The sequence below is a fragment of the Anarhichas minor genome, unplaced genomic scaffold (genome assembly GCF_050575085.1).
Source record: "Anarhichas minor isolate MPS153535 unplaced genomic scaffold, ASM5057508v1 ptg000010l, whole genome shotgun sequence".
Taxonomy (NCBI): Eukaryota; Metazoa; Chordata; class Actinopteri; order Perciformes; family Anarhichadidae; genus Anarhichas; species Anarhichas minor.
This window is the reverse complement of record NW_027466456.1, coordinates 5119870-5147320: the sequence shown is the minus strand read 5'-3', so window position 1 is coordinate 5147320 and position 27451 is coordinate 5119870. Positions and strand designations below refer to the sequence as shown.

The window sequence follows — 27451 nt, the reverse complement described above, 5'->3', positions numbered from 1 at the left end:
CATCCGAAGCATTTCATTTGCAAGGCTTTAGAATAATATATTTCCGCCTATACAACACTGTGCGACTTAAAGACATTTTCCACGATTGTATGATGAAGCCGGGACAGAATGTTAGTGTGCTGATGATTCCAGGGTGAAGTGTTTTATTCACACTACATTCTTAGTCCTGCCCTGAGCCTCATTGTGACCTTTTTGTGTTGCTGCCTGGTCAAGAAGTCAGTTATATCGTAGTAGTTATGCATTAATCTTCTCAGCTTCAGCCACACCATACGGTACACAGGCTCAGACGTAGCTGATTCGATCTCATCGTGTACATATGCTGTTCATTGAACCTGTTTTTCAGTAAAAAGAACTTCACAAGCTCAGTTTAACTTGTTTCAAATGGTTTTACAAACTTTAGAAGATGTGTAGCCATAATCGGGCAGATTAAGACTCTCTTACTGATCCACACAAGCACATACACCCACAGATCAGCCTGGTCACCCAACACGGCTCTACCATGACTGGCTTAGGTTTCGCCTATATTAAATGGAGCCTCGGTGAATAGAAGGCCCTGCCTGTGCTGTGTGAGTGAATGAAGGAGACCAGGGATGAGTATTGAGCCTAGATGAAGCTGAAGGCCTATTAGAAGAATGGTGTCACTCTCTCCTTAGCCGTAACCCGACCTGTTGTCAGCAGGCTTCACTAAAGGTCAGGCTACAATGGACAGTAGAGACCGCGGTGCCTCCGCAACCGTTTGTAAATGAAGTTGCATTTGCACTGAGGGTAGCTTAGCCCTTTGCAAGAAATTGGTTTTAGGTAAAATCTAAGAGTGGGGAAGCTGTTATTTTAGAAGTTATTGTCTGATATTTAAGGGGAAACTTAAGAGTTTAAAGTCTGAGTAATTGCGCCCCTCTTTTTTATCAGACTGAATGCCTTCCTGGCTCCTTGTTTCTCTTTTCTCTCGTTTTGAACCTCATATTTAGCTTCTTGACATAGAATGAGTAAAGCCGTTGGTTCTTTTTACATTCGTCATCGATCTAATTTGTCTAATCTTTACAGTTATTCAGATGCGGTGGAGATGCAAACAGGAATGCACAAAAGGGACTTTTAGTTCCTCTGGTTCCATGGTTCCTGGAACATTTAGGTAAAAAATAGCTAATAGTTGGTTTCAATCGCTTAACCAGTTTACACACAGTTTTCCATCTTCCACACCACCTGTCCTGTGCCCCTCATCTGAAGTCCTTATAGGGTGACAGGCAAGTGGCTGTAAAGAAAAGAAGGACGCTAACATGAGCTCTTCACCTGCTCCTATTGTGCTCTGTGACAGTCTCGGTATATTGATGTCCAGGTGCTGCTGAATACCTCAATGAGTTGAACCCTAGGTAGATATAAGTAACATTGAGCTATGCTTCCCATACTACTATACACTCATGCAATTTGTGACTCCTTGCACAGCAGCCCCTGTAGGGGGTCTTGACATGGACCGCCTCATCAACCAATCAGCCGTGTTTTCTGCTTAAGAGCAGGAGTGGATATGCGAGAAGCCTCATGAATCATTCACATGTTAACAAATCTGTGGTGTTCATTGGCTGAGTGGTTTGGATCGAATGGGCCAAGCTGGGTCGGATATGAGCTTGTTTACAGCCGCTGTCACTTGTCAGTCTAATGCACTATACACAACAGAACACTTATCTCGTGCTATGCATTACAGCCCATTTACCGCCGCCGTACGGCACACTCCAGTTTCCCCTGCAATTTAGACGCAGCGGCGGCCTCGAGGCAGGTGTGCTGTCACGCAATGCCGCTGTCTTTCAAGTGGATGTGGTTTTTAACGGAGGTCCCTGGATTTGGCTACGTCATTCAAGAGCCATGGAAAAAATGCTCGCAATTATACCACCCATGTTCTTAAGCATCTCTCACTTTTCCATAGCTGGTGATGAATATGTGGTGTAGAGTGAACTCCTCCAGCTGTGCGAGTGATCAAGGGACTTTGGGAAAGAGTGGGACAGCTTCTTTCTGATTCACAGAAGTGCACATATATACAGAGCCCACATTTTACCAGAATATGCCCGCTTTACACTGATTGATTTCTTTTTTTCTGAGTGTGTGGGTGTGCTTCTCCATCTGTGTGTGTGTGTGCGCCTGCTTGTGGGTGTTTGTTTATTTCCTTGTGGAGTCCTGTGCTTACCTGCTTGTCTGTGGTTGTCTTTGTGCATGTATCATGCATTCCTGTGACAGCTGTGTGCCGTCTTCCCTTTTCCCACAGTTCGAGGGCTGCAACAAAGCGTTTTCACGTCTGGAGAACCTGAAGATCCACCTGAGGAGCCACACAGGAGAGAAGCCGTACCTGTGCCAGCACCCCGGCTGCCAGAAAGCTTTCAGCAACTCCAGCGACCGCGCCAAGCATCAGCGTACTCACCTGGACACGGTCAGAAACTAAGTCTCTGCTCCGTCTCACTACAGAGCAATATTCATATTAACCTCTCTTGGGCCACCGGTTAAAATAGTCTGGGTGGTCGCTGTGTTGCAGAAGGCATATCTGCATGAAATTATGGTCTATAAATGTTTGCATGTGTTGGGTACAAGCTGCATTTAGTTTCTACCAAATCCACTCAGGGATTAGAGGATATGCAAAATTAAAATGTTAGTGGCAACGAATGTCCGCTCAGTGTATGTGTGGGTGTCTGGTGTGCGCTCACACCCTCCCTCACTTCTACACCAGCATTAAAAACTGCACTGCTGTTTAAGCTTCAATGGCTATTTCCACGTCTCGACAGTGTTGCACGTTAATTCACTGTCAGTGTGGCATTCTCACTCTCTCCACGCTGGCAGTGACACGCCACAGATCATTAAACGACCAGTTCCATTAGGCCGAGTCGCAGCTCGGGCCGTAACAGACCTGGATTGGAGCTGCGAGATCACACAGAGCTTCGCCTGTTCCTCTGACCTGTATACAGGGAGGGAAAGGTTGAGTCAGCCATCGCTGCCACTCGTCATGTCTCAGTAGCCCCACCAATACCTCACTTTATCACCATCTGCACGTCAACGCAGCGACGGAGTAAATAACTTGTTTTGCTCAAATTATGTCACAATTGAGGTATTTGTTATTTTCACACTTTAGGGAACTTGACCGTTTCGCCTCAACATTTCAAAGTACTTTATTCTCTTAGCAACTATTTAATGTCAATATCTGCATGTTTGAGATTATTACTTGTTTGCTGAACATAATCTGTGATACCTAAAAGGTATACACGTACCAGCTTCAAGCCAACCAGCCAAAACAATGTCAACCATAGCCTTGGATATCAAGGATGTCATTTTTAAGTATTCGAAGGAGTCTGTCAAAAATACGATATACATTTTCTAACCTGCGTGTCAGTTAGTGAAGCCTGTGTCTATATGAATCCAAAATTAAACGAATGTAAATGTTATATGCTCTGCTTCCACAGAGCCATATTCAGTCAAGTCAGTTCACTTTTATTGATTTATAGCAATTTAACAATTCTTTCTCAGAGGTCAGAGCAACATACGACACCCTCTATCCTTAAAAACCTCGATTTGATTCCATATTTACGTTTCAGTGACGGAACAAAACTCTCCAGACAACTCTTCAACTCGAATGAAGATTATTTACAATTATTTTGAGAGCCTTAAAGTTGGTAACAGGTTACTCTTAAGTCGTATGGCAACAGTCAGTTTGTTTCAAAGGGCGTCTATTTTTCCTAAACACGATGGGAAGACGTTTGTTTTTCTCTTCACTATACCTCAAAGTCAGAGAGGTGGATTCAGGCTATATGAGCAAGTGCTGAAGAAGCCAAAGAGAATAAAGCCTCAGTGATGCTGAGCAAGTAGAAAGAGAGCTGTAGGCAAACAGTGTGAATTATTTTAATCAGTAAACGCTCAAATTCACCACTTTCTGCAAAACTTTAATTGAAAGAGATATTTTATCATTTTTTTATTATATTTCCAGAATATTTTCCCCCTGTTAACCTTCCTGCATTGGCCAATGCTTTTGGTACACGTTATAATAAATCACTGAGAATCTTTACTTTAGCAGAATTTTGAATGCAGACTTGTGTTATTCCATCATTTTGGGATTTTTCTTCACCACCAAACTCTTTCCACAGTAGGGCAAGTGATACAGCTAATCTGGGACCCCGATGCGTATAGCGTCCCATTAACACCCCGCTAAGGTATTCACTCCTGCCTGCCCAGCTGGCTGCCCTGCCAAAAACACTTTGAGCGAAAATCATTTTCAAGCTTTAATGGTATTTATTCTACACAGAAGTTGTGCTAGTTTTTTTTTTTTTTTTTTTTTTATTCAAGGTTCTGCGCTGTATTGGGTGCGTTGCTCGGCAAAACAAACACGGTGGAGATGACTGGCACTGTAAGCGCCTTGCAATAACAATGGCTTATTTACAGAGAAGGTTGAGTTTGGAGGCAGAGCTAATAAAGACGCGTATCCTCTTACACTTTAATGGCCAACTTATATTCCTGAGAATGAAAAAAAAAAAATAGCATGTGAAGGGAAAAATCCCTCAATCAGCTAGCTACATGCTATATTTGCTTGGTTAATGAGAAGAATGTGAAATGATGAGGAAACTCATGACAGTGCAGTCGTTTCACAGATGTTATGTCCGTTGCTCTAATCTTACATCTCCGTCCTTACAGACAGTCTGTATGTCAGCATGCACACTGAAGGTATAGAGCAGTAATACAAATGAATTATTTCATTGCTTCACAATATTCAATGCAGAACATTTTACAGCAATATTTCCTTGTTTGTGTAAAAAAAACGACTAACCATGTCTTACTATATAATAGCTGACTGTTGTGCACACTTTGTCAATAGTTATATTAATCTTGCCGCATTGTATCAAGAGAGTCGGTTCGTTACTACGCTTCAAAGTCCTGGATTTAAATGAAAAACGTTACAGGGAGATAATTTCATATCGATTATTTTATAACAGATCTTTTCTTTTTTCTTTTTCATGCTTTTTTCCTCCCCTTCTTCTTACTTCAAATTCTGTCATTCTCAGCTAAAAGGTAGGACTTTTCCTTTTCCTTTACTTTAATAGATTTCCAACTTCCTGTGCATACATTTTGCATACTCACACCCTAATTTCTCAATTTCTGCCAGGAGCCTAAAGCAGCCGCGGCGGCGTGTTCCTATGGAGCACACGAACGCCCACTGCTTTGATTGGCTGGTGGGCTACAAGAACACCTACTTTCTCAATGCACAGCTGGTTCTAGCTGGTAGTTGTGAACGTACCGCTCAATCCCCGCCACTGGCAGACTACTTTGCCAGGAGGAGAAACATGAACAGGACAATAAAGTTACTGTGCAAAACAGAAATGTAGTTCTAAAGTTTAGTAGAAAGTTCGTGTTCTACGTAAAACAATGATCTACATTCATTTTCCTGTCATGTGCGACAGGAACGCCCTGCCGCGGCTGCAATCAGACTCTCTGTCACGTCTTCTTAAATAACTGCCCAACTTTTTTTCCATGTGTCTCTGTCCTTATAATAATGTTTGTATACATGTATTGCACACTTTAACCTGGTGTGTGAAGTATATTTTCCTCTCTGCTTGTAGAAACCGTACGCATGTCAGATCCCCGGCTGCACCAAGCGCTACACAGATCCCAGCTCCCTGCGCAAACACGTCAAGATCCACTCGGCCAAAGAGCAACAGGTGCGTAGAAAGGTAAGACACCTCCTACAAGAGAGTGATGGAATGGGAAAAGAGATGTCAGGATAAAAACACCGTGGTGTGGTCAAGTAGAATGTAATTTGTTCGACATCTGTAACTTGACATTTTACTTTCTTCTTACATCAAATAAAACCAACTGAGAGATGAATGATGTGTCTCTAACTTAAATTAATTAAAGGAACATTATCTATTACATTTCATTTTGCTACAATACATACATGTGTTTGGCTTTGCCTGCGTATCATGCAGAGTAGATCCCTGCAGTGCCCTGCTCAAGAGCTACTGTATCAGCTCCCAGCATGACTTAATTCAAGTCAGCACGGTAGGTCTTACAAACGGACCACTTTATGTAATCTCTCCTGTTCTGATGTACATTATCCGCAGCTCCATCTAGTTGGTTTAATTGAGGGCTTGGGAGGCCGGGTAGAGGGGTGTCTTTGAGAATCGTTTGCCCAACAATAGATCAGGTTTGACCACATTTCTGTCGTGTTCATGGTCAAAAGCCCATTCTTTCCCTGACTGGAAGCGGGTAAATAACAGAGAATGGGCTCATTGTTGTGGAAGGGGCTGGATAGTGGCAGTCTGGATGATGTGTTTCTTTGCTTAGCGCCGTAAAGGGAAACACATGTGTGCTTGTAGCATTGTTAATAAGCTGTGCTGCGGAATACCCCAGTGGCCAGATGTTATGGACAAATGTCAAACAAACGCTCTTACTCCACTCTTGGAGCAGCCCAGAGAAACTGTTAGGAGTGTCGCTGTGTGGAGAACAGGCCTTAATTACACGTGATGAATGTTCTGCAGGGTTTTCATAAGGATCCCCAGGAGAACAGGCACATACACACTTACTGACATACAGTATCTAAGTGTGAAATCATAACGTGGATGATATAAAATAATACAATTTATAAAATGTATAAAAATAAATCATCTTAAAAGATTTAAGTCGCGCACAAATAACGTTGTTGTCCGTCCACTTGGCTCATCGCTGTCGATGAACTCTGTGGGAATAGTCAGAAGTTGGAGTAGATTGTTGTGATAATGCTGAAGAATGTTTCCAACCACAACATATAATATGTGGAACTTATTTTTGTGGAATGACAAAGGCTGGATTTGTGGATGGACGGACGGACAGACAGACACAGAGAAACAGGTGGGCAGATTGTTGAGGTTGAGATGAGGATGTTAAAACCTTGGTGAACAGCAGATTTGTATCGCTTCTTACAAATATATAAAAAAATGTGTATTATTCAAGATGGTTATATCAAATCATTTAAAAGTAGTTCATATGATGCTTTCCTGATTTACTGAAGCCAAGTAGCCTATGATGGAGTCAAGTGATTAGTAGCCAGTTCCACAGTTGTTCTTAAGTTCAACCTTATTAGTTATAACGTTAGTATTTCCTAAGTTGACGTTGACGCATCATTAAATTAAAACCGTTAATATGTTTTTTGTGAACAAAGCATAATAAAGAAGATGAAATTATACAGCAGTTGAATCCTTTTAAATTGAAGATTAAAGGAGTTAACTGAATATGATTGAAATATCTGGTCTTACTTGATCAATGTTTAAATGATGAATAATGATGTAAACTGGGTAGATTTTAATTACAATGGTGGTTAGTTAGTGTAATTACGCGTTTGTTCATCATAATTAAAGAACCCAGTGCAACATTGTGGCTCAGTGATGTTGTATTAGTTTGTGGACAACATGTTGGAGAAGAATGATCATATCAGTCTTTTATAAATGCTTAGTAAATCTGTCCTGGATCACGTGTTGGAGCCAAATAGATGTCATTGCGACTTTTGTTAGATTCCTCCTTCACTAGTCCTTATCTTGATTCTGACACACCATGCTGTTTAACACACTGCTGGTTTAAAATGCCTTTATTTCTACCTACTTTTGATAATCAGCTATAGACTTGTCCCAGGGTTGGATTTACAGGTTCTTTAAAGGTAAATCTCCTGAGCAAAGGAAATATGTTGTTGTTAGTTCAGGCCTGGTGTGTACCTCAGCAACTGTAGTGTTTTATTACAGAGACGTCCACTGATGTATACAACAGAGGTCAGCTGTTCCACTGATCTGTAAGGCAGATGTCCCATTTCTCCAACTGACACAAGTTTCCTTAGGTGTAGGTTTCTTCTGCGTTGCGTGTGAGCGACTCTCCAGCTGAAATGTGTCTTCAGTTGCCCCCATTACTGTTGGCAGTGAGAGAAACAGAAGCAATCTCGCATTGGCTCTGAGATGGTACAGTGATCGCTTACCCACAATGTCCAAGGCCAACGCATGGCTCAAAAAGGAGTGTGTGATCTTTCCTCCGGTTCCCCCTGACTGACAGTGTATTCTCATTTGTAGAGTTACTGTTTCAAATTAACATTACTATCACGTTATTGCACAAAAAGGGAAAACAAAACGGAAAAACAACACACCCCACATGGGGTCCAGCCTACAAATAGACAAGACTGAGGCTGTTTTGTCCTTGTGTAATCTTGCATGTGTTTTGTCCTTGTGCAATCTTTCAAACCAGATGGAGTGACTCAACATCGTTTCTTGTAAACATTCTCTGTTTATTCTTATGTTTTTGATTGACAGCTTCGGCCCTGTCCTCACCTGGAGCAGGATGTCCTGAGTGACTGTCTGTCCATGCAGCACCTCCAGAGCTCCACCTCCTCGCAGCACCTCTACAACGGCAAAGATGGTCGTTCTCCTGGACTGGGCCAAGACATCTTCACAGGTGCGCACACAGGATGCTGCTCTGTCATCTAACACCCTGATTATGTAACCTCTTCCCCTTATCAAGGCTTTGAGTAATCGGATATTTTTTTAGCATAAAAGTCTCTAGTCTCTTTCTGTGTAACTTCCACAATATTTTTCTTCTTCTGTCTCAAGATATGTGTCAATTACTAGCCATTGGCGCTATTTCTCCCAATTCCATATAATATTATTTGAACCAAATAACCTTTTCGTCCTTTTACAGAGGTTAAGAGCCATATAACTCAAAAGGGACCTTATATCCAGTATTTGTTGTTGAACTTCACATTCCATTTCTCAAAACGGTTATTTTCAGATTTTTCCAAAAGTAAGTAAGTAGTAAAGTCGAGGTATCTACAGAATTAATGTGTCCACAAATCATATTTTTATGTTAGATTCTGGAAGCTCTCCAGCTGTCCTTTTTCCAGGGCACACCAACCTTTTGGTGGATCGAAAGTTACTATCGTAAACTACCCATTTTAATGCATTTATATCATATACGTCTTATACATTTTTAATAATTCAAACCACAAATCTAGCGTCTTTGCTGTAATTTAATCCATATTGATTTAAAGCTTCTTGTGACACCTTCCATTCACAAAAAGTGTTCGAATTTATGTCAATTATTGCATAAATTCCTAAATATAACATTTTTAACGAGTAATACATCTTTTATCATTTCCTTTTTGGCTTGAATACAACGTGTCATATGATACCAGAAGTAGCGCAATTAACTGTGGTTGAGCAATTCAAAATGTGAGCGCAAGAGACTGGCCATGTCTCAAAAATATCGATGGCCAGGGAGTATTTGTTCCAAAACAGAAGAACAGGCCAGCTAGTGGGGTCTGACTGCCAGAAATCCCGACACCTGGCAAAGCAATCACTGAGTCATTGGTGGTCATCAGCAGCCATGTCAACATTCCTGCAGATGTAATATGATAATTTTGTGCCATCAGGCAGTAAAATTCATACGTATGGCGCCTTTGTTCAAACACAAACAAATTACACCGCGATAATTTATCTTTAATTGCTTTTACACATTTTATGTCAACATTTTTTAGACTCCATTTGGTTACTTAGGTTTAAATGGAAGTCTTAACAACCTGGCACTTTTGTTTGTTTGCTTTGTATTTTATAACCGTATCATGTTAACCGGTCATCTTGTCATGCAAAGGGCTGCAGAATCCATTACAAACCGCTACAAACGGAAACTTTTATTCATCACATGTGGCCTCTAAACTTCCATTTTTCTAATTGATGAATTTGACCGTCATCAAATGTCAACACTACTTGGGAACATGAGAGAGATAAATAGATTATAGCCATCTTAAAGACAAGAGAGAGATTCCCCGCTGCTCCCTCATTTTATGGACACATCTGTCCTTGTTTTCCGCCTGTACTCTATCCAGTCTCCCCGTTGCGCTCTGTTATTGTTGCTGGAACTCAGCGCACCGCTGACGACTGTGTACTCTCAACTTGTCTTTGAATGTCGAACCGGGCCTCTGAGTCTTGGCTTTTTTCCCCTCGGCCTCCCTCTGTTTCTGAGTGGATGTTGCTTGCTCTCTTGTTTTAAATGGTTTAAAGCCCCAAGGAGCTCACTCGTGAGCCGATGCCAAAGCGTTCAGGGATGCAGTGTTATTCGAGGCCAGCAAAGATGTTCCATGTTGGCATTCAGGATCCCGATTTACATGAGTTTCACTTTGTTCCAGGGCCAATAGGATGCATGGAAGAGGTGGAGCAAAGTGGGCAGCTATCCCATCATTAACACTTGTGGAGCAGAAAATGAGTCATGCTTCCAGTCAGAGATAAACTTGTTTTCCTGTTCACCAGTTTTAAGTCTGCTCTTATTCACATGGCTGCAGCGAGACTTACGAGAAGCCCCTCTCTGTTTTATAGAGCATAATTAGAGTGTTCACTGATTACCCAGAGGAAGGATTTATCATAGTTTTAATGCAGAAGTTTACATGCTCCTGCTATTATGCTGAATGGCTGCTATACCTCTCCATATCCCTCTCGCACAGAGCTTTCTTCCAATACAATACACAACATCGTCAGAACATAATCCTCTACTAACCCATCAGTACCATCAGATCCTTTCACTCTCCCTCCACAAGGAACTAGCGATGAAATTGAGGCAATCACAGCCATTATTTGTCGACTGTTTTTGCTGGTCTGGTAGCAGATGTTGGGGCTAAAGGGGAAAACATTTAAGCTCTGTGATTGATGATTTGGGGGTAATGAATCAAGCTTGTAACCATTTCAGAGTGCTGTCAGATCAGGCCCCAGCATGCTTCCACTTGAGAACAGCTGGGCCTGGAAACGGCAAAACCAGGAGCGCCGATCTTTTCTTCCTTTCCTTTCATCTCCTCCTGACATCCCCTCTCGTCGCTGGTTAACTGCCACAGAAAGTCAGCGCGTCGCTCTCCTCCTGGATGCTGGGAAAGAAATCAGACGATAAACGGAGCAGATGATGGAGAGAGCAGATTTATTGTTTTGGGAGAACAAGTAGAGATCCAGTATTACCTTTCTTAACTTGGTTTCTAGTTCTTGATTTTCACTGTGGTTTGTCAGTCGTCTCTCTCTCTCTCTGGAGCAACATGGGACAACAGATTAAACCAGTGAACACTTGTAGAGGGAACTGATGGAAATATTGTTTTACAGCGTATTAGTTGATTGGTATATGCAAGTGCGGCTCCAAGTACTGGAAGACATATGCACAATGTGCTGACAAATTGACACAGATTTCAGGGAAATTGTCCACAAGCACATATGGCTGAACACTGGCCGCTTACTAAATGCAAAGATACAAACTTATTTTCCCAGTTTCATGAGTCTGCAAAATGACTACTTTTAGGTTTTGGGCTATTGGTCAGACAAAATAAATATCATAACTCTATATAGTGATATTTATCAGTTGCAGCCCTAGTCTGCAATGCATTCTGAATAGGAAAAATGATCAGTGTCAAATTGAAGTCCAGAGCTTGAAACAGTAGAAAAGTTGGCAACATGCAGCCAGCTTCACATGAAAATGATGCCCCCCCCCCCCCCTCAACTTCCACTGTGTAAACAAAATGTTAATCATAACGATATATGTGCATGCAGAAATACACGACATATACGCCAACTAACATAACCGTAACTGTGATTGTCAACATGCACAAACACACAAAACAGATACTATATAGGAACCATATTCCCCCTTTTAAATGCCATGTGTTCGAAGTCAGCATTCAAACACATGTAACATTTTAGTTTATTATTGTTTAATGAGAACAAACAGCTGAAAGGACAAACAAGGCCAATCCCCGTGGCAGCACAAACAATGTACCCTAAATTACAAACAGAGCATTTTATTTTACAGAGCTCTCTGATTGGTTGAAGGTTGTCAAAACAAAATCCCGTTGCCATGAAATGGCTTTTAATTTGCTCAAAGGAAAGACGGAGCGCAGGGCCCTGGAGTTTATTTGGCACATTTACTGAATTAGCTTTGTTTGTCTTTCAGGCCTGTACGCTGGTTCCAGCACCCCCCATCACAGCGCCTCAGTGGAGCTCCTCTCCCCTACCCCCAACAACACCTCCGTCTCCACCGCTGACCTGCCCACCCGACAGCACCGACTGGACCGGGACCTCGGCAGCCCTCATCACCTGTCCCCGCTGGCTGCCATGGACAGCACGAGAGACGGGTGAGTCCTCAGTGGATGTGTAACATGGATGTATTCTCATCTGTGGAGATGCGTCATACTTACCCCGTCACTGTCGAGGGAGACAAAGGGGAGGGGGGGGGGGGGGGGGATACAAACATTTAATCTGGTATTAGTGTACATCCCCCAATTAATAAATGGAAAAATCTACAGTCATGTACTTTGTCACAGTCTTGTCTAATGACCATTCTGATTGGCCTCTGCAGTAAACTCAGATATCTCTGGTAAAGTCATGTGACATCACAGACTGGTGAGGTTAAACTTTTCAAGCTGAAGTTAGTAAAACACTCTTAACGCTTAACGGGAACATTAAAACTTAGTCTCTAACAAAAATATGATTCATTTACAATGTTCACACATCAACATGTAAGTATCCGTATAATTATAAAAACACACAACGTTCTTCCTCTTTTAATCTCACCGATGGTGTTATGATTATTTACACTGATAATGACCCACTGCGTTGCCATTGTTTTTCACCTATTTATCTTCCTGAATCAAGGCAGACCCGCGGGGCGAACCCACTTAGATCGTGTTAGGTTAAGCCTCTCAGTCCTGCTGACGATCCCATTTGGCCGTCTTACTGGAAACAAACTCGACTCCAAAACCCCGAAGACATCCCTCGTGGGAAGAGGGGCTGTGCTGGTCACCACAGGGTCAACATGACACATCACTAACTCTATTTTTGGCACTGGAATCGGTGTTCATAAGGTCCCCCATCTCCACTGGATAGGAGAGCATCAGTGCGATGAACTAACCCCTTTGGCCGGACATGATTTGCACTTTAATGGGCGCAAACTGTCATAAGATCATCGTTTGGTGTTTTATCCTCAAATGACATGAATCAACAAATTTGAAAACAGAAAACATTACCAAACAAGTCATAGTGTTACACCAAATACAAACAATGAACTGCATTCAATTGTGCCATCTTAAAAGATGATGCATTTTTTAAGACAATTGTGAAAATAAGTTCAACTGGGGATACTTTTAAAGAGAAAGCAATAAAACTAAAGAGACTATTTAGTATGATTTAATAAGTGTGCCAGTATTGCTACATCTTTGGCAAAGAAGAAAAGGAGTTTCTTCTCAGTCCTGTTTTAAATTTATTGTACATTTCATGAAGAAATGAATTGACTGTAACGAGAATACATTAATTGCCGCACTAAAACACATTTCTGAAAGCCATCTCTTACATTAGATACCAGAGAGTATCCAAGATCGGTGGAAAACCTGCAACATATAGAAGTGCAATTGTCTTGCTCAAGGACACTTGAATTATTTTCACGCGTTCTTCGTGTGTGAGACGCAAAACATGTTTCCTATTAATGTCGATGATTTCCCCCAAGAGCCAGCAGATCAGAGTTACAGAGCCCGAGTGTCGTCAGGAGGCTCAGTGTGTACTGTACTAAACAATGTGCTGAAAACCAGGGAGGTAGGAAAGGAAAACAGTCTTTTACAGTGTGATAACATTGAGAAAGAGTGGATGGAATCAAGCATCATAAACCCTGTGTTACAAAAGTTATCATGTTACGTAAACGTGCTTTCTTTTAACTCTGTGGTCCGCTCTTTGGGTGTCTGTGTGTGTATATACACTTTTATGGTAGTGTATACAGCACAGACGTATGACAGAATGAGGTTTGATGGCTTTCTTACTCTGAGAGCCTTGCATGCATATGTACTTGTGTGAGTGAGAGGAGTTTACATTTAGTTTATCCAGGAAACACACATGATTGCGTGTGATTGGGGTGTGAGGCACAGCAGACTGCTCGACTTCCAGCACAAACAGTGCAGCGGGCCGGCGCAAGCGAAACCGTCTGGATGTAAACGTCCTAGTGCCGCTCAGAGACGCCAGGTTGGCCTGGAAGCATCTGGAAGGTGATGTGTTGTTTCAAGCCTTGAAAGCTGGAGGCAAACGCTGAAATGACCTCGCGGTTTCAGTGCCTCCTTCTCTGCGGCATGCACAATTACCAGCGTGAGGACAGAAATGGAAAGTGAAAAGGACCTGAGTAGGGGGACGCTGTTACGGCGGTTGGGCTGGCAGGCTTACATTATTGGATGTGAGGCGTGGGTCCGTGTGTTTGGGTGCTTGATGAGGAACATCTGAACATTGTGTGTACGTGTGTGAGAATGTGAGTGGTTAGCAGTGAGTATCCCCTTTTTTTTCGTTATGTAACTGAAGTGCCTATTATGCCATATAAGTAATCTACCGTGTTCCTTCCCCACCTTTAAGCTCCTACATACTTGTGACGTGATGACAATGCATTTCAAATTGCCGCAGTTTCCCAATTTACAGATTTCATCAAATCAAGATGTTTGACCTGAAAGCAGTCATAAATGCACACACGCGTACTGTAGTGCCATATCTGTTCATCAGTGTGGACAGAGGGTGGGGTTAGGAGTCGGGGACCTACGGTACAACCAGCCGGGCATGAAACGTCTACTCACATTTGCCTGAAGATGGAGCATTTGATTTACATGTTTAAAGCCTTGAGTATACAGGCTGCTGCCAAAGTCAATATCAGCACCGCACTTGTTTTTCCCAAACGGTTTAGCAGGACATTAAACATTTTGACAAAATTATCAAACTAACCTGCCTCTAGTGTGGCAGCCTCTGACCTCATAGCTTAATGTGTTTACTCTGGCTGAAATGGGCCATTTAGACTCCTTTTACTTTGTAAATACCAGTGTCATTTTTCTGAAGCTAATATTAAAATATGCCAGTTAAAATACATTTGGCAATCGGCGTGGCACAAGTGGCATGTGAATGTAGGGCCTCTCTCTTAGAGATGGCTGTTCGACCATGGCGGCCTGTGCTCACTGAGAGATGGGTGGTAAATGTTGTCATTCACTGCTTCAGCCATATGTGGTTATATAATTGCGAAGGGGAGAGGCTGCAGCCTTTACCTGCGTATTGATATTAGAGCCCCTTCGCAAATATTAGTCTGAGGTGGTTTGATACCTCAGCAGTGATTGACACAGGCTAATTGAATTAGAGTGGCGGCAGAGACGGCACAGAGCTACATTAAGAGTTCCTGCTCTGAAGGGGCGGGGGGGGGGGGGGTGACGTTCAAGGCACGTAACTCTACACGGTCTGTCTTCCAGCCATTATCACTCTGCAGTGATCCAGAAAATGAACGTCAATCTCACAGCCCGAACGAAAACATTTTTGAGGTTGTCGCTCATGGCAGCTTGTGGTCGGTCACTCATTTTGTGGTGCTCAGTTATTAATGTGTGGTCTTCAATTAACCCGTCATACAAACAGCTAGCTCTCAGGAAGGATTCAGATGATTTACTGTCAAATGCCAGTGATTTAAAGACGGATTCCTTTTATTGAGCAGGGCGGTTATCTTTCTGGGACTAACGCGGAGCTTTCAGGTCCCAAGAAATAACCAGAGCCCTGGCTGTGTTCTTCACACCGGGGCCTGCAGGGCTGGCTTAGCTTTAGCTTTAGCCAGGATGCTTTAGTCTGTCTCTCAAGCGCAGCTTTAGCTTGCTAAGCAGAACCAGAAGTGTTCCCACCAATCTGTGCCATCACCCCGTCATCCATCAGAGGGGCTTAATGGTCAAAAGATGAGAGGCGAGGCAGAGGGTGTTTGTGGAGAACGTAGGGTCTATGGAGGACAGGGTCTGATCCCCGCTCCCTAGTGGAACAGTTAGCTGCAGGTGAAGGAAGACGAACGAGCAGCAGAGCAGGACTGCTCATGAATCTTCAGGTTTCTTTCCATCCCATCATGCCTCGGCACAAAGAGCCAAGGCCCCAAGGACAGTCTGTCTTTAACACAACAAATGTTTCTGGTCGACGTTGTCCGTACCTGCATACCTGAACACGAGTTATCTGGCCTGGTCTTGTGTGGCTTTAGGGCAGCAAACAGTCCAGGTTGGAAGTCCTTTTCACCTTCTTGCTATATCATTTCGAAGCTGTTTATTAATGAACTGTGCTGAATCAAAACTTGTTCCCAGAATGGCATCAGCTTTCCCGTATTACTCACAGAAACATTCATTGGGCCACTCAAGTCGAAGTCACTGAGCTGTGTTCCCATTGAGCAAAAAGTGTGGTCTCATAAACCGTCTAGCTCATCACGCCCATCTCCTTCCGACACTTCATGCATCTTCATGCAAGGTCACATCCATCTGTTATGGTAGACAGGACACAAGGGTATTTTACATATCCGTTCACGCTCTCTTTAACCTCTCAACCTTTCAAATATTTATTAAATTGAGTCCATCAATCTGATAGCCTCACCTTAAAATCCCCTCCACCTCTAGCTTCAGGAATCAACAGGTCAGCGGTCAAATCACTCTCTCATTGCAGCCGGACAGGAGTGGGTGGGCCGGCTGGAAAAAGCGGAGTAGTGCAGGATGGTCAGTGAAGATGAATATCAGGGGAGAGATTAATGTGACATATGAAAGATTCCCCTCATACCTCGTGCCTGAGGTGCTAGCAAGCTAGAGCCCAGTGAGAGCAGGGCCGGGGGCAGCTGGCAGTGATTAGCTTATGATTCACTTTAGCTGCACATAGAGGCAGCTTGTAAAAATATGAACAGTATAACTGTTTCCTGAGTTTGTGCTGACAGCAGCTCCTGGGGGAATGCCGCTCTCTGCAGGAACACATGGCCACGCACTGGGCCTTTGCCAACCCATGGATTAGCCATGCTCGCTAACAGCTAGCTTCTCCAGAGCTTGACTAACACAAGGTGCCACATAAGCTTCCCCAATTTGGTCAAGTGCACTCCATATGCAGCTAAGCACTTACATTTGAGAGCCAGATGAACATGTTGATAAGTAGAAGGCACTGAGAGTGAAAACCTTCAATGTAGAATCATTTTGTTACTCAGCTGTCTTTCCCAAAGACGTCCTTCTTTTTAACCTAAATTTTAAATTGTATTGATGTGTTAATCCTGCAAAATGTGAGTTCCTTTTTCTTTGTTTGTTATAAAAATACCCCATTACAAGTAAAAAAATCGGAAGTACTCAAGTAATGTACCTTAAAACTGTATTACGGTATAGCACTTGAGTAAATGTACTTAGTTACTTTCCACTACTGGTTGTTATTATAGTTGGAATCCCAGATTCAGATGTTCATTGGCTCAAAGCCCATCTCTTCACTGCATTTCATGGGATCCCTTCATGTGTTTATGAGACAGGAAAACAAAAATAAGACATACAGGAGCAAAAGCATGACGTCTCTTCTGAGAGTAATGAAAAGAGTGTGCCGATGCATATTTTTTATATACGGTTTTATGATGATCTCTATTGATGAAGGCAGAAACATTGGGAGCCTGAACTTACGTCTTACAGCTAAGTAAAGTGTCATATATATTCAGCATTGGCAGCTTCTCGCACTTTTGTTTGACATTGTTTACCATCTCCCTTCATCAGACGTTCTCTGCCAAATGCCCTTCACTGAGTGCTGGGTGGAGCATCCCTCGTGCATGGAGCAGTAGGTCATAGAGCAGGCTCCAGCCAGGCCAGCAGTGTGCAGTCATCTAAGGGCTCGGCTGCCTCCAGCAACCCTCTGTCATCACATTCATATAGCGCTTAGTGCGAACCATATGCGTCCACAGCACAGCAGCACATGTTAACACAGCAGCAGCAGTTTATGTGTTGGCATTCCTGATATGCAGTCATGACAGGGTTCTAAGTAGCTGTTGAATATTTGGGGAGGTGATTGACCAGCTCCTTTTTTAAGGGCACGTCTATTGGCTATCAGTTTGGATTTGTACCAGATTGCTGTTCCATTAAGTTAAAATCAAGTATACAATAAGTTGTTAAATCAGTGGTCATTTTCAGTTCCTTGTTACCTTTCACATTTCATATTTTAGTATCTGAATAAATACCTGAATACCAGTTCTAAATGTATCACTGTGATCTTATGAAGACGGAACATGAAGCACATTAAATATCTCTCTTGTAGCATAAAGACTAGCCTGGATCTGTCCAACGGTAACAAAATCTGTCTCTGGAGCTCACTAATACAAACGTCATATCTCGTTAAATACATACAGCCTGTTAGTATTTTTGTATAGATTAAAGTGGCAATAGACATGTTTTTTGTTTGAACTTATGGTTATGGATATAATGTAATGGCTATATAATAATGACACCATCGGCGTTTAGATTGATTCCCTATAAGCCTCGCTTTCGCTATGCAATTCTGTCTTCCTCCACGGTACGATCTTTTGGGAAAACGACGAAAATGCTAAACTTTTCCTTTAAGGTTCCAAGTCAGACTTGTACTATGTTAACAGAAATGTGATGATCTCCAGATTGTGGTTTTCACAGCGCATGACCTTTGTATGTTGAGACTAAAGAAAATTTGTCAGTGCACTTGATTTAAATAGTATAATTAAAATGATATCATTAAATGTTATTTCAGAGCGTTGTATCAAATGAAAAATATATCCAATGACATAGACGAACCTTTATTTAAATGATGGATTTCCACAAAAACCAAGCGATGTGGAAACCCCGATTGTTCTCTAAGCTGCTTGATTCCACAAAGTCACAAACATGTCGTCGTAAAAGTAAACACTGTTGTGCTTTCTTCTCTCTCGTCCACAAAGCCTGGGGTTACTGCAGTGGTGGGCAGTGTGTGTGAGGGGGGGTTGGTTTCACTTGAATGCACACTCTGCTGTTTGTTGACTTAACATCATAATATGTGGTAGGAGGACGATTACGTGTGGGGAGCCCAAGTTTCCACACGCCTGGAATGTTTCTTCTTCTGTGTGTTTAGGATCACTAACTGCTCCATTGGGTTCTTCGGATCATGCGGTTAGCAGGCCGCCATGTAGATCCTGCTTTGATTGGGATGTCACAAAGCGTGAAGCATTCTATTGTGAAATGAGTGAGACTGTCTAGAAAGGATCGAGAGGCTTCAATGTTAGTTTCACCCACCCTTTCTGTGTCTCCTCCAGGGTGTCGGGTCCCCTCATGTCTCCAGGAATGAAGGCAACAGAGACACCACCTCCTCCTCTGGAGAAACAGCATGTCCACCCTCACCACAAGCCCTACTCTCACTATCACCACCATCAGTCTGCCAACGACGGTGAGGCCGAATGTCACTTGTTTCAGGAAATCTGTTTTGGCTTGAATCTGAAAATGTTCATTGGCCTTTCAATTTAATATCCTGAAGTTGTTCACGTTGCAGGTGATTCAGTAATATGTAGCCCGAGTACTACTCTTGTATGACTTCCTATGAGGGGATTTACATAAGACCACCCCTGTGCCCTTTTTCAAACACTTGCTGCACAAGCAGACCCACATGAAAGGTCTCAAAGAGAGGAAGTTGTCTCGTAGAGCAGCGATACTGCCCTGTGGCTCTGTCAGAGCATTTTTAGGACAGAGAGAGATTAGAGTCGTAGAGACAGAGTGGGGGAAACCACATGCCGGAAGCCTTTTTTTCCCTGAGCTGAATTAGCCAACAAAATGCTGGCTCATGTATTCAGCTGTCTCTCAGCGCCCTAACATGGCAGGCTCAGCCGTCACTCCAGAGCCTTTTTCCTAATGCCTTAAACACTGTTTTCCCTGTAAAGATCTACACATGGACGTCTCTCTAACCACACTGTGGTCAGGGAGTTGCGTAAAAGCGCTGCATTCCCATTATTGTGACTCCTGCGGTCCAAACTGAGACGATGGGGATAAATGTCACATTATGTGGCTGGTGCAGTTCACACAAAAACAGTTACAACATTGTCATGATTTAAGATCCAGGTTAACTTTCATCCGGATGGAGCGGACGCGTACTGACTTCTAAAGGTGATTGTTTCCAGTCGATCCAGTCTGGTCATATTTTTCTCATTTCTTTGTCTTTATCATCCTCCCTCATTTCCTAGAATACCAAGGCAGCTTTCAGAGCTGCTTCCATTTCGGAGACTCCTACAGGATGGAGCAGACGGTCGGTGGTGTCCACGTCCCAGGAGATTCCCACGCCTACACTTCCCATCAGCACAATGGATACCACATGTCAACTAGCAACACTGGCACTGCAGGTGAGGACATTTTTTTTTTTTTTTTTTACCTAGACTTCACCGATGGTGAATGATTTCATCAACATTTTAAACAAACTGCTCTTTATCATGTCTGTTCCAGGCTTCAACCTGAGCCAGGAGCTTCAAGGCGGCGCAGGCTGCCAGTTCTCCAGCCCAGAGGAGAGCATTTTCTTCCAGGTAGGCAACTTCGACCGCAGCCTGAGCCACATGCCCTCCGTCTACACGGAGACATAGAGCATCACTGGAGCAAGACACGCTTCACCTACTCTACGGTCCTTCATCCTCTCACACTTGGATTCCTTCTTCTCTACTTCCTGTACAATCTTATTCTGACCCGTTTAGCTGTCAGATGGATGTGAAACCAGCAAGATGAAACAGATGTATGCTGCAATCTGATTAACTACTTGTCTTATTTACAAAGTAGTTCCCCACGACGCTGTATAAAGGAGGATGTCTCAACGGTTGCTTTCCCTTCTCTCATGTGAATCATTTTTACTCACTTTAAATGAAGGAATGAAATTACACGGAAGTCCATTTCTCTCAAAGATCCATACTTTATTTCTTAAACTCAGAACTCATGCAGGTTTTTCAACATTAATATATACAGTTCAAACACAGAACTCCTGAATGGAACTTAAACCCCTCCCTCTTTTCTATCTAATCTACATGTTTCAATCCATTTTAGACTGAAGTGTTGAAAAGAATATATCATTTTTGCAGTGTTGTTTTGGCGGTGGAATGTTTTTGTTGTTTTTGGAGGGGATTTATGTCTGGAGGAAGGCGTAAACACAGTCATTTCTGCAATAATGCAGAGAAAACAACCTACTTTATTGTTATATGTATAAAATGTACAGTTTGTTTACAGCAATCATTTGAATGTTTGTCATTTCTCAATTTAAGAAATAAATAATTGAATGATCATGTCTTTTTAAACCATTTATTTGACACTTTATGATATAAAATATAAAGAAAAAGCAGAGAGAACTCAACGTTCACATTAGTTGTACATGCCTGTCACTTAATGAGCACCAAGAGAACAACATCCAGACTGTGGGCATGTTGTTCCCTCTAGTGGACATCATGGAGTACTGCAGACACTTATTTCTGCTTCTTCTTGTTGAGGTAGCTCTGATAATAGAAGTTACTGAAGAGGACGATGAGGGTTGAGCAGTAACCAAACACTGCCGCGTTCATGGAGTCGGGGAAGTCGCACTCTGTGAACAGGTTGTAGCCGGAGTGTAGAAGGAACAGAAAAAGCTGCACCTGGAAGGTTATTCAAGGGAAGGTTCAGATCAGTTTACTTTATATATATATATTGTAAGAACGGTCACTGTTCTTCCTGTACAGAGCAGGAGCCCACTCACCAGCTGCAGAGAGGTGAGGTATCTCTTCCACCACAGGTACTTCTGCATGTGAGGGCCGATGGCAGCCAGGCCGTAGTAAGAATACATCACAAGGTGAATGAAGGCGTTGACCAGGCAGATGAAGAACGCTGCAGGATGTGAACAGAAGAATGTGTAATAACACTCCGTGTGACAAGGTAACACCTTATATGAAGGTCAGGTCTATAATGCATTTATAAGACTTCATAAAACTGCTAAGACATTCTAAACTATGGCTGATGTCATACTTTAGTTTGTTAAAAATCATTAAAAAGTCATAGTATGTCGAAAAATGTAATAAAAGTGATTGAAAAAACAGTCAGTATTGCAGTCATAGTAAAGTAGGTCATAAGATACGTACAAAAAACTCATAGTATAGTATGCCATAAAAATTGCCATATGTATGTCAAACAAAATCATTAAAAATGTATGAAAAAGTCAGCATTTTATGTCATTAAAATGCCATCATATAGTATGACAAAGAGTCAGAAAAAGAAACCAAAAATGATCATTAGAAAGTCATAATAGAGTCATAGTATGTCAAAGAATCATTGAAAAGTCATAGTATTGTAAGTCATAGTAAAGTACAACGTAAAATTGTCATAGTACAGTACGTCCTAAAAAATGTTTTTGCACGTCATTTAAGTTGATTAATTAAGTTATGTCATAAAAGTCAGACCATTTATGACACTATACTATGACTTAGATTTGATATTTTTAATTATTACTCTGAAAAAAGGAGTATGACTACTGTCATACTATACTGAGTATAGTATTTAAATATGTATAGTATATCATTAAAAAGTCATAGGATTGTGTGTCATAAAATAAAAAATGCCATAGTATGTTAGAAAAAGACAGTATAAGTCAGAAAAATCATTGTAATGTATATCATGAATGGTATAGTATGTAAAAAAGTAATTGTACAGTATATCAAAGCAATTATTAAAAAGTCACTAAAAGTTGTCATCAAGTTAGAGTATAGTAAGAATGATTAAAAATCATATAAAGTCATAGTATGGTATTTTTTTAAAGTCATTAAAAGCCATAGTATTAAAAAATGATATAGTTTGTCAAAAAAAGTTATAGTATGTCATAAAAGTCATTGTATAGCATGTAAAAAAATCATTGGAACATAATATTTTATGTCAAAGAAAATACCACGGTATAGTATGTCATAAATGGCCTTAGTATATAGTATGTCAAAACAGTTCATAGTATGTCAATAACTATGTCATCAAAAGGTTATTGTATAGTATGTCATAAAAAATACCATAGAATAGTACCGGTATGTAAAACATACAATACTTAATATAGTGTCAGTAGTATGACATACAATACTTAGTATTGTGTTAAAATGTAAAAAAAGTAATTGTATAGTATGTCATAAATGGTCATAGTACATCATAAAAAAAGTCATAATAGAGTTCTAGTACAGTAGGCAAAAAATTATAAAAAAATGATTAAAAAGTAATTAGTCATCGTATTTTAGTCATCGTAAAGCATGTTGTGAAAAAGTCATAGTATAGCATGTCAAAAAAAATACAATGATTATTTACAAGTCATAAAAAAGTGAAAGTATAATATTTAATAAAGAAATGCCATAGTATAGTATGTCGAAAAAATCATGAAAAGTCATTGTAATGTACGTCATAGTATAGTATTTAAAATAAATTATTGTTTCATTATTATTGTCTTACGAGTATATTGTATATTATAATACATCACAGACGAGATTTTCATATTAAGTGTTACAAAGGGCAAGTGCAGATAGTGAGTGACAGGTATGAACTAGTGCAAGTTTAAACCTGTGAGGCAGTAAACACACCGAAGAATGACGCAAAAAAGGATTTAAGGTTGCCAAGACTTTCCGTTAGTCAATAGTTTAGCTTTAGAACATTCGAGTCCCATCAGACGGACGTCAATGCAATGGACCCGATAGCATTTGGCCACAAAGATGAGAATTAGAATAAATGACAGAGAAATGACTTTGTTCTTGGAATTAAACGTTTTCTGATCGGTTTTTGGTCTTTTTGTTGATTTTTGAGTCCGTTGTTTTGTTGCAGCGGTCGCTTTTGTTTGTTTTTTATTTAAATCAGCACGTGTGCTTTTTGATTATTTCATCAATCACACCATCATGCTTAAAAAAACCTCACATCTCACTCAGGTTTATGCTGAAGCGCGTTTTTTTACAAGTCCACAAGTCCAAGCTGTAGTTCTGTAGCTGGTGTTACGCTTTAGTTTTAGCTTGTTTTTTATTGCCAATAAATATCACGAAATATGTGCGTCTCTCAATAATTTCCAACTTTCCTAACCTGTCTGTGGCTCTTAATCCAAAGTCCACTTGTTCCTGAGTAACACATTAAAACTTTAGGGCTCTGTTGTTTTCAGGGACTACTTTAAGCTGTGGATTAATACACATTCAAAATAAACTACAGTAGCTATGTATTGCAATAGTGTGGCTCTTTTATTTATATTTAATAGTATTTGGACAACTGTGGAATAAGATGTAACTTGTTGATGGATCGATGGATCGTTGGTTTTGGTCTTTTAATGGGAAACATATAGATCTTCATCATCATACCTCTCCTTTAAGCAATAATCTCCATTCACGAGGTCGTGATCCTGTCTTTTATACGGCATTATAGCCGTTAAAGATTTGATTAGCTGACTTACACTGTCCGCCGGCCACATATTTGATTCCCGCCCACCAGTTGAACAGCAGGAAGCCGTGGTGGTAAACGTGAAGGTACGTCAGCTGGTTGTTCTTCTTCCTCAGGATGAAGAAGATCTGCTCGTTGAGAGGATATTGTTACAGTTTCAACTCTGCATACTTTGAATTTCACTGAAAAGGCAAATATTTGAACAAATACGCACCGTGTCAGCGAGCTCTATGACCTTAGAGAAGAAGAACCACCAGCAGGCTTTGGCCATCTGGAGGAAAGGAAACAACGTAGAGATGTGAGTTTTACATATTCACTCTGTCAATAGGTTGATTTTAATGTTAATTATGTTCCACATGTAGCTTGGGAAAGACGAACGTTCTGCACAAAACACATCAAAGACACCTGCTTACCCTCAATGCCAGCGGGCTGGTGCTGTAATCTACAGGCTGACAGAGGAAGCTGTAGTTGGAGAGCCAGGATGTGACCACGAACTGGTGAATATTCATACAATTACTTCATGAAAAGAAACCACCACCAACATAACGGCTTACATCATAAAACAGAAATTCCTGAGAGGAAACAGAAGCTACCGAGCTCATGATTGATCCGGTTCCTTTATAGAAAACAGAACAAACAGCAGCACAAAACACACCTCATAGCACATGTGGGCCGACAGGCCGACCATGGCGAAGTTGTAAACAATAAGGAAGACTTTGAGGTCGAAGGGTTCTCTGTGTTTCATCAGACGAGGGCCGGCCCAGACCACACAGAGGTACACCAGGAAGATGAGTGCCACGGAGACTGGGGAGTAGACCAGCAGCCATGGGTCCGTCCTCTTGTCTGGAACATTACAGAGCTTTGAGTCAGGGACCATTCACAAATGAATGAAACGTATTACAGGACACACCTAGAATTACAAGTTTCAAGGGCTGCCTTGTAGTGCGCACACTTTTATCACTATGTTTCTGTATGACTCTGCACAGGAAACATCAGGTTTTGTCTTGTTGAAGTTCAGGAGGTGACGTGTGTGTGTGAGAGAAGCATTGTGAATCTAAACCAAGTCACAATAAAACAAATTATACATTTGAGAAAAAGAAAGGTAGTTGTTTTTTTTGTCCGACAGTGAAAGCCCCCCCACACACACACACACACACCACCTGTTCCTCCCTCTCCTTCACCACTGTTACAAGATAATACATTTTTTTTAAAGTGTCATGGTGGCTTCACATGTGACAAGCCACAAAGCAGTCATTGTTAAGACAACGCCGGGGAGCACATCTGCATCTCCAAACTCCCCACACACACACACACACACAGACAGTATTGTTCTTTAGACTGAACTGTATAGGAATAATAACTAGTATCTTACCTCCGTTCTCCACTAAGATCTGGTGCACAGAGAGGACGGTTTGCCACACAGAAGCCATCTGGAAACATGAAGAAAGTTAAAAATGACCGAAAGAAGAAGAAGAAAAAACTGAAATCTGAAGCATTTAAACACAAAAACTACTCACTGTCGCAAACCTCGCAACCGTTGTTTTAGCGGTAAACGTCAGTGACCACTATCTGTCAAAGATAAGTAGCCTATTAGCAAAATTCACCTTGCGGCGCGCGCTGCACCCAAATCCAGATTTTCCGTGCTTCGTTGAATGAATGAAGGGCGATCGGAGCGACCGGCCACACCAGAAACAGATTGAGTTAATTAAACTCAGTAAACGGAAAACTACGGCACGCGGGTTGCTACAATGGCGAGTTGTCTCCCATCTGAGTAACTTTGAGAGGCAGTGGAGAAAAAGTACTGAGAACTGATTTGAATCACTTCCTGTTTGTCTTCACGACTGCGTTTTTTTCTTTTTTTTTCTAGTTTTACAGAATCAGTTGGTTGTTACACGTTGAGCGCAGCAGGGGGCGCTGTTTCCTGCACAACAAATGTGGCCGATTTTCAGTATTACATTACTTTTCATTTATTGCTTCTATTTTGTATTATTTCATGTAAGTAGTTATACCATCTATATATTTTGTATTAAATAAATTCACCCTCTTGTCCATGAATGAAAGAAGAGAGAGACAGACAGATTAACTACTGAATTATGAGTATTATTAAAGATGAAGCCACCCAGCAGTAAATAAAGTAATTCAAATTAGCCCCACCAGCAGCTGCAACATTAAATTGATGCATCAATAATTGTGATCCAGTAATGTCAAAATATATCATTCTGAAAGGAGTCATTCTGCCGAATAAGTATTTTTACTTTTGGTACTGAAGTATATTTTATTCTTTACTTTTACAGGACTTTTAATCGTAATGGTAACAAGTATGGTTTGATTATGTCACAGGGTCAGTGGTGAAAGAAGTATTCAGAACTTTTACTTCCACCACTGGCCCTATGAAATACCAGGTTATTACAAAAAAAAAAACCTTAAACAGATTAAAAAACAACTACATTAAATACTGGTTAGTCATTGTAATGTGGAAAATGTTATATTCTTTTGATAAAAAATAGTTTTGTTCACTTTCTCCATAATAAACAAAGATAAAACATCTCAATTATCTGGCATGAAACCTGGTGATTTTCTTGTATTTGGGCTTTATTATCCAATACACTCTCTGGACTTTTTGTCCACTAACATGACATTGTTACCGTGGTAATACGCATGACAATCATCTTACTGCTTGTAAAACTAGACTAGTCACAATGTAGTGATTAAACCATTATATACAATGAGGTCACTACAAATCAAACTACACCGCTAATTCAATAAAAGTCCCTAAAGGCACATCAAAGCAATATACTATTAACTATAACTATTAAAATAATTTGTTTGTATTTTGTACTTAGTTACCAGAGATGGGACCATGGTACTACAATAATCTATGACAATATGGCACATGTACTGTACATGAGGAAACATCATGAAGGACTTTCAAACACACAATACCATCAAGATTCCTGTTTAACGGACTTGAAGAATGTTTTTAGGGAGCGCTGTCTGCTGTCTGCTGTCTGCTGTCACATAGTTTGGTTATTTTCTGAGGTCTGTTGTTTCTTGTTATTCTTTGTGCCGGTGTGGTTCGGCCTTTTCCCACCCTAAGTGAGACAAGTAGAGACAAATTATGAAACGTGGAATCTGTTATTAATAAAGGCTTATAGAATAAGACAAAATCTATAGACATATAGTCACAAAGCTTCACAATCTGCAGGAGAGTTAACATATCGATCTCATTCAATCAAGGCTACACACGAGCTGATGTGGACACTCACTCACTCA

At 41.2% G+C, this 27451-nt stretch overlaps 2 protein-coding genes across 3 annotated transcripts in view; one reads left to right on the top strand and one right to left on the bottom strand.

Moving 5' to 3' along the window:
• The window catches only part of glis1b (GLIS family zinc finger 1b), a 65820-nt gene extending 44768 nt beyond the window's left edge, over positions 1 to 21052 (top strand). The window contains exons 5-11 of the mRNA XM_076087737.1: positions 2249 to 2410; positions 5577 to 5687; positions 8283 to 8424; positions 11944 to 12124; positions 19060 to 19190; positions 19978 to 20133; positions 20234 to 21052. Coding sequence (XP_075943852.1) covers positions 2249 to 2410; positions 5577 to 5687; positions 8283 to 8424; positions 11944 to 12124; positions 19060 to 19190; positions 19978 to 20133; positions 20234 to 20367 — 1017 coding nt within the window. The 3' untranslated portion in view covers positions 20368 to 21052. The remainder of the gene's footprint in view (positions 1 to 2248; positions 2411 to 5576; positions 5688 to 8282; positions 8425 to 11943; positions 12125 to 19059; positions 19191 to 19977; positions 20134 to 20233) is intronic.
• Positions 20668 to 26028, bottom strand: LOC142946454 (very long chain fatty acid elongase 4-like). 2 transcript variants are annotated; one of them, XM_076087738.1, is made up of 8 exons: positions 25696 to 26028; positions 25551 to 25608; positions 24834 to 25021; positions 24592 to 24672; positions 24393 to 24449; positions 24192 to 24306; positions 21498 to 21625; positions 20668 to 21396 (listed from the first exon to the last, which is right to left on the bottom strand). In XM_076087738.1, the coding sequence occupies exons 2-8, from the start codon at positions 25606 to 25608 to the stop codon at positions 21232 to 21234; spliced, it is 792 nt and encodes a 263-aa protein (XP_075943853.1). In that variant the 5' UTR covers positions 25696 to 26028; the 3' UTR covers positions 20668 to 21231. The 2 variants fall into 2 exon arrangements, with proteins under 2 accessions (XP_075943853.1, XP_075943854.1); XM_076087739.1 differs by having other exon boundaries at positions 25783 to 26028.
• Between the last annotated feature and the right edge of the window lie 1423 nt (positions 26029 to 27451).

Excerpts from the sequence above, each read along its gene's own strand:
- LOC142946454 (XM_076087738.1), bottom strand. The coding sequence starts at position 25,608 with ATGGCTTCTGTGTGGCAAACCGTCCTCTCTGTGCACCAGATCTTAGTG. Across the intron at positions 24,673-24,833 it reads CGGCCCACATGTGCTATGAG|TTCGTGGTCACATCCTGGCT; the intron begins GTGTGTTTTGTG and ends AATATTCACCAG. Across the intron at positions 24,307-24,392 it reads TCATAGAGCTCGCTGACACG|ATCTTCTTCATCCTGAGGAA; the intron begins GTGCGTATTTGT and ends CTCAACGAGCAG.